Below are 17599 nucleotides of genomic sequence, written 5' to 3' on the forward strand. Positions count from 1 at the left end.
TGTTCCGAAATATATATAGATGTGTCGACATGATAGGTCGAAACATTGTATACGTGTCTATGGTATCTCAAGATTACATAATATACAATACAAGTTGATTAAGTTATGGTTGGAATAGATTTGTTACCAATTTTCACGTAGCTAAAATGAGAAAAATTATCCAATCTTGTTTTACCCATAACTTCTTCATTTTAAATCCGTTTTGAGTGAATCAAATTGCTATGATTTCATATTGAACTCTATTTTATGAATCTAAACAGAAAAAGTATAGGTTTATAGTCGGAAAAATAAGTTACAAGTCGTTTTTGTAAAGGTAGTCATTTCAGTCGAAAGAACGACGTCTAGATGACCATTTTAGAAAACATACTTCCACTTTGAGTTTAACCATAATTTTTGGATATAGTTTCATGTTCATAATAAAAATCATTTTCTCAGAATAACAACTTTTAAATCAAAGTTTATCATAGTTTTTAATTAACTAACCCAAAACAGCCCGCGGTGTTACTACGACGGCGTAAATCCGGTTTTACGGTGTTTTTCGTGTTTCCAGGTTTTAAATCATTAAGTTAGCATATCATATAGATATAGAACATGTGTTTAGTTGATTTTAAAAGTCAAGTTAGAAGGATTAACTTTTGTTTGCGAACAAGTTTAGAATTAACTAAACTATGTTCTAGTGATTACAAGTTTAAACCTTCGAATAAGATAGCTTTATATGTATGAATCGAATGATGTTATGAACATCATTACTACCTTAATTTCCTTGGATAAACCTACTGGAAAAGAGAAAAATGGATCTAGCTTCAATGGATCCTTGGATGGCTCGAAGTTCTTGAAGCAGAATCATGACACGAAAACAAGTTCAAGTAAGATCATCACTTGAAATAAGATTGTTATAGTTATAGAAATTGAACCAAAGTTTGAATATGATTATTACCTTGTATTAGAATGATAACCTACTGTAAGAAACAAAGATTTCTTGAGGTTGGATGATCACCTTACAAGATTGGAAGTAAGCTAGCAAACTTGAAAGTATCCTTGATTTTATGAAACTAGAACTTTTGGAATTTATGAAGAACACTTAGAACTTGAAGATAGAACTTGAGAGAGTTCAATTAGATGAAGAAAATTGAAGAATGAAAGTGTTTGTAGGTGTTTTTGGTCGTTGGTGTATGGATTAGATATAAAGGATATGTAATTTTGTTTTCATGTAAATAAGTCATGAATGATTACTCATATTTTTGTAATCTTATGAGATATTTCATGCTAGTTGCCAAATGATGGTTCCCACATGTGTTAGGTGACTCACATGGGCTGCTAAGAGCTGATCATTGGAGTGTATATACCAATAGTACATACATCTAAAAGCTGTGTATTGTACGAGTACGAATACGGGTGCATACGAGTAGAATTGTTGATGAAACTGAACGAGAATGTAATTGTAAGCATTTTTGTTAAGTAGAAGTATTTTGATAAGTGTATTGAAGTCTTTCAAAAGTGTATAAATACATATTAAAACACTACATGTATATACATTTTAACTGAGTCGTTAAGTCATCGTTAGTCGTTACATGTAAGTGTTGTTTTGAAACCTTTAGGTTAACGATCTTGTTAAATGTTGTTAACCCAATGTTTATAATATCAAATGAGATTTTAAATTATTATATTATCATGATATTATCATGTATGAATATCTCTTAATATGATATATATACATTAAATGTCTTTATAACGATAATCGTTACATATATGTCTCGTTTAAAAATCATTAAGTTAGTAGTCTTGTTTTTACATATGTAGTTCATTGTTAATATACTTTATGATATGTTTTCTTATCATAGTATCATGTTAACTATATATATATATCCATATATATGTCATCATATAGTTTTTACAAGTTTTAACGTTCGTGAATCACCGATCAACTTGGGTGGTCAATTGTCTATATGAAACATATTTCAATTAATCAAGTCTTAACAAGTTTGATTGCTTAACATGTTGGAAACATTTAATCATGTAAATATCAATCTCAATTAATATATATAAACATGGAAAAGTTCGGGTCACTACAGTACCTACCCGTTAAATAAATTTCGTCCCGAAATTTTAAGCTGTTGAAGGTGTTGACGAATCTTCTAGAAATAGATGCGGGTATTTCTTCTTCATCTGATCTTCACGCTCCCAGGTGAACTCAGGTCCTCTACGAGCATTCCATCGAACCTTAACAATTGGTATCTTGTTTTGCTTAAGTCTTTTAACCTCACGATCCATTATTTCGACGGGTTCTTCGATGAATTGGAGTTTTTCGTTGATTTGGATTTCATCTAACGGAATAGTGAGATCTTCTTTAGCAAAACATTTCTTCAAATTCGAGACGTGGAAAGTGTTATGTACAGCCGCGAGTTGTTGAGGTAACTCAAGTCGGTAAGCTACTGGTCCGACACGATCAATAATCTTGAATGGTCCAATATACCTTGGATTTAATTTCCCTCGTTTACCAAATCGAACAACGCCTTTCCAAGGTGAAACTTTAAGCATGACCATCTCTCCAATTTCAAATTCTATATCTTTTCTTTTAATGTCAGCGTAGCTCTTTTGTCGACTTTGGGCGGTTTTCAACCGTTGTTGAATTTGGATGATCTTCTCGGTAGTTTCTTGTATAATCTCCGGACCCGTAATCTGTCTATCCCCCACCTCACTCCAACAAATCGGAGACCTGCACTTTCTACCATAAAGTGCTTCAAACGGCGCCATCTCAATGCTTGAATGGTAGCTGTTGTTGTAGGAAAATTCTGCTAACGGTAGATGTCGATCCCAACTGTTTCCGAAATCAATAACACATGCTCGTAGCATGTCTTCAAGCGTTTGTATCGTCCTTTCGCTCTGCCCATCAGTTTGTGGATGATAGGCAGTACTCATGTCTAGACGAGTTCCTAATGCTTGCTGTAATGTCTGCCAGAATCTTGAAATAAATCTGCCATCCCTATCAGAGATAATAGAGATTGGTATTCCATGTCTGGAGACGACTTCCTTCAAATACAGTCGTGCTAACTTCTCCATCTTGTCATCTTCTCTTATCGGTAGGAAGTGTGCTGATTTGGTGAGACGATCAACTATTACCCAAATAGTATCAAAACCACTTGCAGTCCTTGGCAATTTAGTGATGAAATCCATGGTAATGTTTTCCCATTTCCATTCCGGGATTTCGGGTTGTTGAAGTAGACCTGATGGTTTCTGATGCTCAGCTTTGACCTTAGAACACGTCAAACATTCTCCTACGTATTTAGCAACATCGGCTTTCATACCCGGCCACCAAAAATGTTTCTTGAGATCCTTGTACATCTTCCCCGTTCCAGGATGTATTGAGTATCTGGTTTTATGAGCTTCTCTAAGTACCATTTCTCTCATATCTCCAAATTTTGGTACCCAAATCCTTTCAGCCCTATACCGGGTTCCGTCTTCCCGAATATTAAGATGTTTCTCCGATCCTTTGGGTATTTCATCCTTTAAATTTCCCTCTTTTAAAAATCCTTGTTGCGCCTCCTTTATTTGAGTAGTAATGTTATTATGAATCATTATATTCATAGATTTTACTCGAATGGGTTCTCTGTCCTTCCTGCTCAAGGCATCGGCTACCACATTTGCCTTTCCCGGGTGGTAACGAATCTCAAAATCGTAATCATTCAATAATTCAAACCACCTACGCTGCCTCATATTCAGTTGTTTCTGATTAAATATGTGTTGAAGACTTTTGTGGTCGGTATATATAATACTTTTGACCCCATATAAGTAGTGCCTCCAAGTCTTTAATGCAAAAACAACCGCGCCTAATTCCAAATCATGCGTCGTATAATTTTGTTCGTGAATCTTCAATTGTCTAGACGCATAAGCAATCACCTTCGTTCGTTGCATTAATACACAACCGAGACCTTGCTTTGATGCGTCACAATAAATCACAAAATCATCATTCCCTTCAGGCAATGACAATATAGGTGTCGTAGTTAGCTTTTTCTTCAATAACTGAAACGCTTTCTCTTGTTCATCATTCCATTCAAATTTCTTCCCTTTATGCGTTAATGCAGTCAAGGGTTTTGCTATTCTGGAAAAGTCTTGGATGAACCTTCTGTAGTAACCAGCTAGTCCTAAAAACTGGCGTATGTGTTTCGGAGTTTTCGGGGTTTCCCACTTTTCAACAGTTTCTATCTTTGCCGGATCCACCTTAATACCTTCTTTGTTCACTATGTGACCGAGGAATTGAACTTCTTCCAACCAAAATGCACACTTTGAAAACTTAGCGTACAATTCTTCCTTCCTCAATACTTCTAACACCTTTCTCAAATGTTCACCGTGTTCTTGGTCATTCTTTGAGTAAATAAGTATGTCATCAATGAAAACAATGACAAACTTGTCAAGGTATGGTCCACACACTCGGTTCATAAGGTCCATGAACACAGCTGGTGCATTAGTTAAACCAAACGGCATGACCATAAACTCGTAATGACCGTAACGTGTTCTGAAAGCAGTCTTTGGAATATCATCTTCTTTCACCCGCATTTGATGATACCCGGAACGTAAGTCAATCTTTGAATAAACAGACGAGCCTTGTAGTTGATCAAATAAGTCGTCGATTCTCGGTAGTGGGTAGCGGTTCTTGATGGTAAGTTTGTTCAACTCTCGGTAGTCGATACACAACCTGAATGTACCATCTTTCTTCTTGACAAACAAAACAGGAGCTCCCCACGGTGATGTGCTTGGTCGAATGAAACCACGCTCTAAAAGTTCTTGTAATTGGCTTTGCAGTTCCTTCATCTCGCTGGGTGCGAGTCTGTAAGGAGCACGAGCTATTGGTGCAGCTCCTGGTACAAGATCTATTTGAAATTCAACGGATCGATGTGGGGGTAATCCCGGTAATTCTTTCGGAAATACATCGGGAAATTCTTTTGCAATGGGAACATCATTGATGCTCTTTTCTTCAGTTTGTACTTTCTCGACGTGTGCTAGAACAGCATAGCAACCTTTTCTTATTAGTTTTTGTGCCTTCAAATTACTAATAAGATGTAGCTTCGTGTTGCCCTTTTCTCCGTACACCATTAAGGGTTTTCCTTTTTCTCGTATAATGCGAATTGCATTTTTGTAACAAACGATCTCTGCTTTCACTTCTTTCAACCAGTCCATACCGATTATCACATCAAAACTCCCTAACTCTACTGGTATCAAATCAATCTTAAATGTTTCGCTAACCAGTTTAATTTCTCGATTCCGACATATATTATCTGCTGAAATTAATTTACCATTTGCTAATTCGAGTAAAAATTTACTATCCAAAGGCGTCAATGGACAACTTAATTTAGCACAAAAATCTCTACTCATATAGCTTCTATCCGCACCCGAATCAAATAAAACGTAAGCAGATTTATTGTCAATAAGAAACGTACCCGTAACAAGCTCCGGGTCTTCCTGTGCCTCTACCGCATTAATATTGAAAACTCTTCCACGGCCTTGTCCATTCGTGTTCTCCTGGTTCGGGCAATTTCTAATAATGTGGCCTGGTTTTCCACATTTATAACAAACTACATTGGCATAACTTGCTCCGACACTACTTGCTCCGCCATTACTCGTTCCGACACTATTTGTTCCTTTCGTTCTATTAACCCCTGGTCCGTAGACCTCACACTTCGCCGCGCTATGACCATTTCTTTTACACTTGTTGCAAAATTTGGTGCAGAACCCCGAGTGATTCTTTTCACACCTTTGGCATAGCTGCTTCTGATTGTTGTTGTTGTTGCGGTTATTATTGTTGTTGGGATGATTGTTGTAGTTGCTGTTGTTGTTGTTGTTGTTGTTGTTGTTGTTGTTGTTGTTGTTGTTGGGCCGTTTGTTGTAGTTGCGATTGATGTTGCGATTGTTGGGATAATTGTTGCGATTATTGTTGTAATTGCTATTGTTGTTGTATTGGTGATTCTTATCACCGTTTTCCTCCCACTTTCTTTTGACTTGCTTCACATTGGCCTCTTCAGCAGTCTGTTCTTTAATTCTTTCTTCAATCTGGTTCACTAGTTTGTGAGCCATTCTACATGCCTGTTGTATGGAGGCGGGCTCGTGTGAACTTATATCTTCTTGGATTCTTTCCGGTAATCCTTTCACAAACGCGTCGATCTTCTCTTCCTCATCTTCGAATGCTCCCGGACACAATAGGCACAATTCTGTGAATCGTCTTTCGTACGTGGTAATATCAAATCCTTGGGTTCGTAACCCTCTAAGTTCTGTCTTGAGCTTATTGACCTCGGTTCTGGGACGGTACTTCTCGTTCATCAAGTGCTTGAATGCTGACCACGGTAGTGCGTACGCATCATCTTGTCCCACTTGCTCTAGATAGGTATTCCACCATGTTAACGCAGAACCTGTGAAGGTATGCGTAGCGTACTTCACTTTGTCCTCTTCAGTACACTTACTTATGGCAAACACCGATTCAACCTTCTCGGTCCACCGTTTCAATCCGATCGGTCCTTCGGTTCCATCAAATTCCAAAGGTTTGCAGGCAGTGAATTCTTTGTAGGTGCATCCTACACGATTTCCTGTACTGCTAGATCCAAGGTTATTGTTGGTATGTAGCGCAGCCTGTACTGCGGCTATGTTTGAAGCTAGAAAAGTACGGAATTCCTCTTCATTCATATTCACGGTGTGTCGAGTAGTCGGTGCCATTTCCTTCAAAATAGTTAAATGGAACAAGTTAATCATATAGAATATTAAGAGTAGTTAATAGTATTTCGTAGCATAATATGAACTCATTTATAAAAGCTTTTTCTTCATATTAGCGTTTTATAAGTTTAAATTCGGGTAGTACCTACCCGTTAAGTTCATACTTAGTAGCTAATATACAATTCAACTACTACAATTCTATATGAAAAACTGATTATAATAATATTTCGCGTTCAAACTTTTATACAATATTTTACAAACTTACAATACCGCTTATTTTACATAAAGCATGAAATATAGCACACAATAACTTTGATACAAGATAGTTGTGAAGATAATTCTAGCTAGTACACAAGTCGTTCAGCAAAGGCAATAAAGACACGTAATTCATACGTCCAGAAACAAGTCATGCATTCTGGTTTTACTAGGACTACTTCCCATCCTTGGTCTTGTGCAACATAACCGTTATGGCCGTTGATAAGACAGCGTGTTGTAACGTCGTCAAAGGGACGAGGGTTACGTAATGTCCAACAGTCCCGTAATAATCTAAAAACCTCATTTCTTACCCCAATTACCGACTCCGTCACTTGTGGAAACGTTTTGTTTAATAGTTGTAGCCCGATGTTCTTGTTCTCACTTTGGTGAGAAGCGAACATTACTAATCCGTAAGCGTAACATGCTTCTTTATGTTGCATGTTAGCCGCTTTTTCTAAATCACGAAGTCCAATATTCGGATATATTGAGTCAAAATAATTTCTTAACCCGTTGCGTAAAATAGCATTTGGGTTCCCCGCAATATATGCGTCAAAGTAAACACATCGTAACTTATGGGTTTCCCAATGTGATATCCCCCATCTTTCAAACGAAAGTCTCTTATAAACCAAGACATTCTTGGAACGTTCTTCGAATGTCTTACAAACTGATCTCGCCTTAAATAGTTGTGCCGAAGAATTCTGGCCGACTCTAGACAAGATTTCATCAATCATGTCTCCGGGTAGGTCTCTTAAAATATTGGGTTGTCTATCCATTTTGTGTTTTTAAACTGTAAAATAGACAAGAGTTAGATTCATAAAAAAAATACTTATTAATACAAGCAATTTTTACATATATCATAAAGCATAAGAACACTATATTACATATATTACACCACACGAATACAACTATCTTATTCTGACTCGCTCGTTTCTTCTTCTTCGGTTTTGGTTCGTTTTGCCAAGTTTCTAGGGATATATGATGTTCCCCTAATACGAGCCGTCGTTAACCACATTGGTTTAGAAAAACCTGGTGGTTTAGAGGTTCCCGGGTCATTGTTACAACTTAAGGACTTCGGGGGTTGACGATACATATAAAGTTCATCGGGGTTGGAATTAGATTTCTCTATTTTTATGCCCTTTCCCTTATTATTTTCTTTTGCCTTTTTAAATTCAGTTGGGGTAATTTCTATAACATCATCGGAATTCTCGTCGGAATCCGATTCATCGGAGAATTGGTAATCCTCCCAATATTTTGCTTCCTTGGCGGAAACACCATTGACCATAATTAACTTTGGTCGGTTGGTTGAGGATTTTCTTTTACTTAACCGTTTTATTATTTCCCCCACCGGTTCTATTTCTTCATCCGGTTCCGATTCTTCTTCCGGTTCCGACTCTTCTTCTGGTTCCTCTTCGGGAACTTGTGAATCGGTCCACGAATCATTCCAATTTACATTTGACTCTTCATTATTATTAGGTGAGTCACTGGGACTTGTTCTAGAGGTAGACATCTATCACATAATATCAAACACGTTAAGAGATTAATATATCACATAATATTCATATGTTAAAAATATATAGTTTCCAACAAAAATGTTAAGCAATCATTTTTAAAGAAAACACGGTCGAAGTCCAGACTCACTAATGCATCCTAACAAACTCGATAAGACACACTAATGCAAATTTTCTGGTTCTCTAAGACCAACGCTCGGATACCAACTGAAATGTCCCGTTCTTATTGATTAAAAACGTTCCATATTAATTGATTTCGTTGCGAGGTTTTGACCTCTATATGAGACGTTTTTCAAAGACTGCATTCATTTTTAAAACAAACCATAACCTTTATTTCATAAATAAAGGTTTAGAAAGCTTTACGTAGATTATCAAATAATGATAATCTAAAATATCCTGTTTACACACGACCATTACATAATGGTTTACAATACAAATATGTTACATCGAAATCAGTTTCTTGAATGCAGTTTTTACACAATATCATACAAACATGGACTCCAAATCTTGTCCTTATTTTAGTATGCAACAGCGGAAGCTCTTAATATTCACCTGAGAATAAACATGCTTTAAACGTCAACAAAAATGTTGGTGAGTTATAGGTTTAACCTATATATATCAAATCGTAACAATAGACCACAAGATTTCATATTTCAATACACATCCCATACATAGAGATAAAAATCATTCATATGGTGAACACCTGGTAACCGACAATAACAAGATGCATATATAAGAATATCCCCATCATTCCGGGACACCCTTCGGATATGATATAAATTTCGAAGTACTAAAGCATCCGGTACTTTGGATGGGGTTTGTTAGGCCCAATAGATCTATCTTTAGGATTCGCGTCAATTAGGGTGTCTGTTCCCTAATTCTTAGATTACCAGACTTAATAAAAAGGGGCATATTCGATTTCGATAATTCAACCATAGAATGTAGTTTCACGTACTTGTGTCTATTTTGTAAATCATTTATAAAACCTGCATGTATTCTCATCCCAAAAATATTAGATTTTAAAAGTGGGACTATAACTCACTTTCACAGATTTTTACTTCGTCGGGAAGTAAGACTTGGCCACTGGTTGATTCACGAACCTATAACAATATATACATATATATCAAAGTATGTTCAAAATATATTTACAACACTTTTAATATATTTTGATGTTTTAAGTTTATTAAGTCAGCTGTCCTCGTTAGTAACCTACAACTAGTTGTCCACAGTTAGATGTACAGAAATAAATCGATAAATATTATCTTGAATCAATCCACGACCCAGTGTATACGTATCTCAGTATTGATCACAACTCAAACTATATATATTTTGGAATCAACCTCAACCCTGTATAGCTAACTCCAACATTCACATATAGAGTGTCTATGGTTGTTCCGAAATATATATAGATGTGTCGACATGATAGGTCGAAACATTGTATACGTGTCTATGGTATCTCAAGATTACATAATATACAATACAAGTTGATTAAGTTATGGTTGGAATAGATTTGTTACCAATTTTCACGTAGCTAAAATGAGAAAAATTATCCAATCTTGTTTTACCCATAACTTCTTCATTTTAAATCCGTTTTGAGTGAATCAAATTGCTATGATTTCATATTGAACTCTATTTTATGAATCTAAACAGAAAAAGTATAGGTTTATAGTCGGAAAAATAAGTTACAAGTCGTTTTTGTAAAGGTAGTCATTTCAGTCGAAAGAACGACGTCTAGATGACCATTTTAGAAAACATACTTCCACTTTGAGTTTAACCATAATTTTTGGATATAGTTTCATGTTCATAATAAAAATCATTTTCTCAGAATAACAACTTTTAAATCAAAGTTTATCATAGTTTTTAATTAACTAACCCAAAACAGCCCGCGGTGTTACTACGACGGCGTAAATCCGGTTTTACGGTGTTTTTCGTGTTTCCAGGTTTTAAATCATTAAGTTAGCATATCATATAGATATAGAACATGTGTTTAGTTGATTTTAAAAGTCAAGTTAGAAGGATTAACTTTTGTTTGCGAACAAGTTTAGAATTAACTAAACTATGTTCTAGTGATTACAAGTTTAAACCTTCGAATAAGATAGCTTTATATGTATGAATCGAATGATGTTATGAACATCATTACTACCTTAATTTCCTTGGATAAACCTACTGGAAAAGAGAAAAATGGATCTAGCTTCAATGGATCCTTGGATGGCTCGAAGTTCTTGAAGCAGAATCATGACACGAAAACAAGTTCAAGTAAGATCATCACTTGAAATAAGATTGTTATAGTTATAGAAATTGAACCAAAGTTTGAATATGATTATTACCTTGTATTAGAATGATAACCTACTGTAAGAAACAAAGATTTCTTGAGGTTGGATGATCACCTTACAAGATTGGAAGTAAGCTAGCAAACTTGAAAGTATCCTTGATTTTATGAAACTAGAACTTTTGGAATTTATGAAGAACACTTAGAACTTGAAGATAGAACTTGAGAGAGTTCAATTAGATGAAGAAAATTGAAGAATGAAAGTGTTTGTAGGTGTTTTTGGTCGTTGGTGTATGGATTAGATATAAAGGATATGTAATTTTGTTTTCATGTAAATAAGTCATGAATGATTACTCATATTTTTGTAATCTTATGAGATATTTCATGCTAGTTGCCAAATGATGGTTCCCACATGTGTTAGGTGACTCACATGGGCTGCTAAGAGCTGATCATTGGAGTGTATATACCAATAGTACATACATCTAAAAGCTGTGTATTGTACGAGTACGAATACGGGTGCATACGAGTAGAATTGTTGATGAAACTGAACGAGAATGTAATTGTAAGCATTTTTGTTAAGTAGAAGTATTTTGATAAGTGTATTGAAGTCTTTCAAAAGTGTATAAATACATATTAAAACACTACATGTATATACATTTTAACTGAGTCGTTAAGTCATCGTTAGTCGTTACATGTAAGTGTTGTTTTGAAACCTTTAGGTTAACGATCTTGTTAAATGTTGTTAACCCAATGTTTATAATATCAAATGAGATTTTAAATTATTATATTATCATGATATTATCATGTATGAATATCTCTTAATATGATATATATACATTAAATGTCTTTATAACGATAATCGTTACATATATGTCTCGTTTAAAAATCATTAAGTTAGTAGTCTTGTTTTTACATATGTAGTTCATTGTTAATATACTTTATGATATGTTTTCTTATCATAGTATCATGTTAACTATATATATATATCCATATATATGTCATCATATAGTTTTTACAAGTTTTAACGTTCGTGAATCACCGATCAACTTGGGTGGTCAATTGTCTATATGAAACATATTTCAATTAATCAAGTCTTAACAAGTTTGATTGCTTAACATGTTGGAAACATTTAATCATGTAAATATCAATCTCAATTAATATATATAAACATGGAAAAGTTCGGGTCACTACAGTAAACTCGTAACTTGTTGTATTTGTATCAAAATTAACATTTAGGCAGGTTAATGTAATTCAAGACTTGTGTTGTGGAAAATTGTTTTGAGTTAAAATTGTAGCAAACAGTAATCGAACACAGCTCCTGGTCGCACCGCAACCCTCCTCCATCGCGACGCGACTCGCAGTTGATTTTAAATGCCGAGCTTAATTTAAGGGGCAGATCATCTGGCATAGTGTGAGGTCACGGCGCGACCATGCCAGGTCGCGACGCGACTTGGTTCAGGTACAGATGGTCTGGTCTGCTGATTGCTCTCGGCATCAAAAACATACATGGGACCGCGCCGCGACCAAATTGGCCCGCGACGCGATGGGTCCCCTTTTTTATTAAAAAATGTGAGTCGCCACTTTTTTTAAGGGACGAATTTGCTCTCACATAAGTGGCACATGTGAAGGGTTAACATTAAAAATTTAACAGAAGTTAATTATGATTGTTAGGCAAAGCATAAGTACCAAGTATGCAAAAAATTAAGTTTATGTTTTGTCAAGAAAATGTAAACAAACCATATGTACCAACGGCATAATTTTTTTTTTTTTAAAAAAAAAGGCAAGATGACAATATTCTTTATTCTTTAACTTTATTAGTTTATTAAAAATAAAAATATAATTATAAATTAAATATAAATAAATATATAAATATTAAATATTAAATATAAATAAATAAATAAATCAATAAATCTTATAAATATAAAAGAAAAACAGCCACTATATCAACGATAAAGGGCGTATGGATTTATGGCCAACGAAATAAAAGAAAACCAATGACGGGTCTTAAATTAAAATGATATTTAGTACAGTATATTTATAAAAAATAATGTCACTTTCTTAATTTCATCACCCATCAATCCACCATGACCAAATAAAATGAGTATTATTATTATTATTTTTTTCAAGCCGCAAATAAAATGAGTAAAATATTAAGGAGTATTAAATTTTTTTTTATTTATTTTTTTTTTAAAGGCCTAGTAACTTTAATTTTTTATTTTTTTTAAAGTAACTTTAATTTTAATTTATATTTACAAAAATAAATACCCAATGGAATGTAGTCCAGTGCACATATGGTCACCCGCCCCACATTCTACCACCTCCTTCATCTGAAACCCTTCGTTTTTACAATTTGCCCAACCTTTCTCTGAATAATAATAAAAAAAAAAAAGTAAAAAAAAATGGGAGAGGAGAAACCAAAGGCAATCAGCGCCGGCGTTTGGCCCACCGTTAAACCCTTCGTTAACGGCGGAGCTTCTGGTATGCTTGCTACTTGTGTCATCCAACCCATTGATATGATTAAGGTATAATATATTTTTTAACCATCTTTCACTTCAGTTTATAATTTATTTCTACTTTTTATTTGTTTATTTCATCTTTCTGTAGTAACAACAATACTAATTTTAGGGTTTTAGATTCTGTAAAGCCGGTGAAATTTTTTAGCTCCGAGATTTAGGTTACTTTTGCAAAAAACATGTTATATATTTGATATATATCGATTTGAGTTGTTTTATTTTGTATTTAATTGCGTACCTATCCTGTATATGCTAAAAGTTCATTTGGGTGAAGATTTTAGGGCAACATAATTTAAGGTTGTTTATTTGTTTATATCTGAGTTTCAACTTTGTGAGGATGGTTTTGTAGTTGAATATTGTTCTAGTTTTACTATATACATATACATTGCATATATATTGTACACTAAACTATGTTGTTGACTTGTTGCAATTAATTGACAGGTAAGAATTCAATTGGGTCAAGGATCTGCTGTATCAGTGACCAAGAACATGCTCAAAAATGATGGTGTTGGTGCTTTTTACAAGGTCTGACCTACTCTATTTTTGCAATAGTCACTTGGTAGCATATATTCTGCGTGATTCACAACTATTTATACAAATACATAATAATATATAAAATTTTAACAGTTATACCTACAGATGCATAGGTACAAGTAACATATTATTCTAATCATGTTGTTGTTTGGAACAGGGACTGTCTGCTGGGTTACTAAGGCAAGCTACTTATACCACCGCCCGACTTGGTACATTCAGGTGCGTAAATGTTATAACTGAAGTTAGTTTTTCTAGACGAGTGACATATCGATATGATTAAAAGCTCTGGGTATTAACTAATTGATAACATGATAGGATTCTGACAAATAAGGCACTCGAGGCGAATGATGGAAAGCCTCTTCCTTTATATCAGAAAGCTTTGTGTGGGTTGACAGCTGGCGCGATCGGAGCGTGTGTCGGGAGCCCTGCTGACCTGGCGCTGATTCGTATGCAGGCTGATGCGACGTTACCCCTCGCTCAGAGGCGTAATTACACAAATGCGTTCCATGCGTTGTTTAAGATTACTGCAGATGAAGGTGTGTTGGCTCTTTGGAAAGGTGCGGGTCCCACCGTTGTTAGGGCAATGGCCTTGAACATGGGAATGCTTGCTTCTTATGATCAAAGTGTTGAGTTTTTCAAGGATAATTTGGGTTTTGGGGAAGCTGCTACCATTCTTGGTGAGTTACAAGTTTACTTAAAAACTTGTGTTTGTGTATATATATGGATTTGTGTGTAGTAATTTTGAATTTTGGTCTGCAAACACAAGTCATTATTAACACGTGCATTCATTTCGTTTGAGATGATAATTTTGTGCCCTATATGATATATTTATGTTTTATGTATCATTTTTTCAATTGTTTCCTTGTTTTGTGTTTTGTAGGAGCGAGTTCAGTGTCAGGGTTCTTTGCAGCTGCATGCAGTTTGCCGTTTGATTACGTGAAAACCCAAATTCAGAAGATGCAGCCAGATGCACAGGGGAAGTTTCCATATACAGGTTCCGTTGATTGTGCTATGAAAACCCTGAAAGCCGGTGGACCATTCAAATTCTACACTGGATTCCCGGTATATTGCGTTAGGATTGCACCTCATGTCATGGTACGTATTGTCTATCTCTCTATATATGTGTGTTTATCAGTGTTGCAAAAAAACAGCCATCGCAACGGATCTAAAACAATTAAAAAAAGGTCAACGATTAAATAGCGGTCAACAATGGTAAAATCGGTCAAAAAAAGCTAACTAAAATGGTCGAGAAGGGGTCGAGACGGATGTTGACCAACGTTGACTTTTTATATATATTTCAAACATGAACGTCTCAAATATAACTATTTCAAATTAAAGGCAAATATCTATGTATAAAGTATTGAACATGTTTGAAATATCGATGTTTTAAATGTTTATGTTTGATATATTATGTGCAATGTATTTTTTGCCTTTAATTTGAAATATTTATGCTTGAAATGTTTATGTTTGAAATATATGTAAATAGTCAACGTTGGTCAACATCCGTCTTGACCGTTGCAACGCTCCAAGGTCCCGAGCGTCTCGACCCCAGCTCTTGTCTTTTTCAACCTTGGTTTGTATATAGTTGCAAAAATCACCAGTCGGAAGTACTTGGTCGACACTTTTTAGGGGAGTCCCAGGCAACTCTAGGAGTACGCGGATGTTGACCATGTTTGACTTTGATTAATTTTGACCAATTTCCGAGTAATCCTGAGTTGGCCAAATTTTGACTGATTTTTCTATTAATTATGAGTTTTGGCCGAGTTTGACTAAGTAGTTGCCGAGTTGCAAAAACAGTGTACTCACTAAGTGTAAAATCTGTTTATTGTTTGTGGCTTCAAACAATTTTTCATCAACTTTTTGTCATCAAATATTCAAACAGATATATATCTTATATAATGGGCTAGTAGGTATATTAAAATTGACATCACCATATGTATGTCCCTTGGTATTTTCTTACACAATGTAGGCTATTGGGCAGTGTCACAGGCCCACCCTAACTTATTAGTAGCTCCCTTTACTCAAAAACGACTTGTCTTTTCTTATTATGCATTTATTTATCTGACTGATCTTATTAATGGATATATGCATAAACAGATGACCTGGATCTTCCTCAACCAAATTCAAAAAATAGAGAAGAAGGTGGGATTATAAGTACTATGGAGTAGTATCTTTTGTTGCTGGAAATAGAGAAGACTTATGAACTGACTCTATCTGAAATAATAGCGTTGTACTTGTTGCATGTTTTGCTCTCAAAGCATCTCTAAGTATATCAATTCAAAAAAAATTCTATTTTTAAAATGATTATTATTATTATACCATTTATTTATATTTAATTAATGTATTGACTTCATGATGATGGCAACTTTTGGGTTAGGATTTATTTTACTGTTTTTTCTTCATTTCATCTAGCTTTTGAAGCCTTGATTCAGAATGTTTTTTGAAGTAAATAAATCATACCACCCATTTGTCAATTTTGGCGGTACTAGATTCGAATTTACTGATGATCATCTATACGTAACAAATCTGTCTATTTTTGCTTATTTTTAAAGGCTGTGTATGATTTGCGCTGAAATTCTAAGGTTAAAAATGGGTCATCTTGTCAAGGTTATTGTCATGCTTGGTTTCAATTGAATAAGATGACTTTGAAGACTAATTCCATGGATTTTTCTATCGTCGAGGATTCTAAAGGTGGCGATGCTCAAGAGGTTTTTGGTTCGAGGCTGAAACGAGTTCGTACACTTTGCACGGTCATGCAAATGATAATGATTTTGGAGATGCGGTTCAATAATATGTTTAAAGAAGTCCCAATTGATGGTCGAGTTGGCTGTGTTTCGGGCGTGGCACGCACGATGCGGCGGGGCTTTTCGGCTTGCATATTCATATTTGACGTAGCGTTATGTATTTATATGAAGGAAAACGGCCCATGTGTTAAGTCCCGGTATCGATGACGGTGTGGTTAGCGTTTTTTAAAAAGTGTCTGTTTTGAACGTAGCTAGTTTCGTTTTGTTCGTAAAACTATTCCGAGTTTAATTGTAATACCCCCGTCAGAATCCACTAACGGTGTATTAACCTCCGGTCCCACAGTTAACGGTCATGCCCTCTATATGAGACGTTTTTCAAAAAGCATTCGCATTAATTTCAAAAGACGTTGTCATTAAATGTAAAGTAATTCAAAAACAGTTAACACTAATGACAAAATTAAATAATCTCAAACATTATTTAAAGTAAATAGTTTTCAATGCGAATGTAATTGTTCTTGAAATAAGATATGATGGACTCCAATCCATGGCATGCAACCAAGCAAGTAGTCATCAAAGTAGCGGAAGTTTATACCTATAAAACTTGAAAACGGTCAACAAAATTGTCGAGTGAATCTACAGGTTTAGTAAATCGTTTATCGTTTGTTAGACCACGTGATTTCGTTCAAAGAAGTAAAAATTATATATCTGTTATGAGCACTTGAATATAAAGCTTTAACCTGCGAATAGCTAAAGCACTACGCGACTTCCTTTACCCTATATAGCATACACTGATCAAGTGTACAAGTTACGAAGTAATAAGCACTCGTTCGTTGAGTGAGGTTTGTCAGACCTAACGGATCCGTCCCTATGATTCGAGCTTACAAATGTAATTAAGATATTCAAGCTAAAAGATTTTTGATCTAACTCATATGTATATTCGTTTAAGATTTCGTGTCTAATTCGTAAAGCGGTTTAAAACAGCATGTTATCGCATCCCAAAAATATAAGTGAAAATGTGACTGTAGATTCACCTTGAGTGCACTTGAAGTTTCGTATAAGTGACGACTTGTCGGTTAG

The 17599-nt window shown here is 35.0% G+C and overlaps 1 protein-coding gene across 1 annotated transcript; it reads left to right on the top strand.

Annotated features, from left to right (window-relative positions):
• Nucleotides 1–13022: 13022 nt before the first annotated feature.
• LOC139897739 (mitochondrial dicarboxylate/tricarboxylate transporter DTC) lies at nt 13023–16118 on the top strand. Its single transcript, XM_071880432.1, has 6 exons — nt 13023–13253; nt 13686–13769; nt 13936–13997; nt 14094–14455; nt 14659–14873; nt 15876–16118. Exons 1-6 carry the CDS (start codon nt 13131–13133, stop codon nt 15930–15932), a joined length of 903 nt encoding a protein of 300 aa, XP_071736533.1. The 5' UTR covers nt 13023–13130; the 3' UTR covers nt 15933–16118.
• The last annotated feature ends 1481 nt before the right edge of the window (nt 16119–17599 follow it).

The sequence above is a fragment of the Rutidosis leptorrhynchoides genome, chromosome 3 (assembly GCF_046630445.1).
Source record: "Rutidosis leptorrhynchoides isolate AG116_Rl617_1_P2 chromosome 3, CSIRO_AGI_Rlap_v1, whole genome shotgun sequence".
In the NCBI taxonomy this organism is placed as follows: Eukaryota; Viridiplantae; Streptophyta; class Magnoliopsida; order Asterales; family Asteraceae; genus Rutidosis; species Rutidosis leptorrhynchoides.

What these genes read in the sequence shown, in the direction of transcription:
- LOC139897739 (XM_071880432.1), top strand. Translation starts at nt 13,131, where the DNA reads ATGGGAGAGGAGAAACCAAAGGCAATCAGCGCCGGCGTTTGGCCCACC. An exon ending in GTGTTGGTGCTTTTTACAAG is followed by an intron (nt 13,770 to 13,935) that starts GTCTGACCTACT and finishes TGTTTGGAACAG; the next exon opens with GGACTGTCTGCTGGGTTACT. An exon ending in GGAAGCTGCTACCATTCTTG is followed by an intron (nt 14,456 to 14,658) that starts GTGAGTTACAAG and finishes TGTGTTTTGTAG; the next exon opens with GAGCGAGTTCAGTGTCAGGG.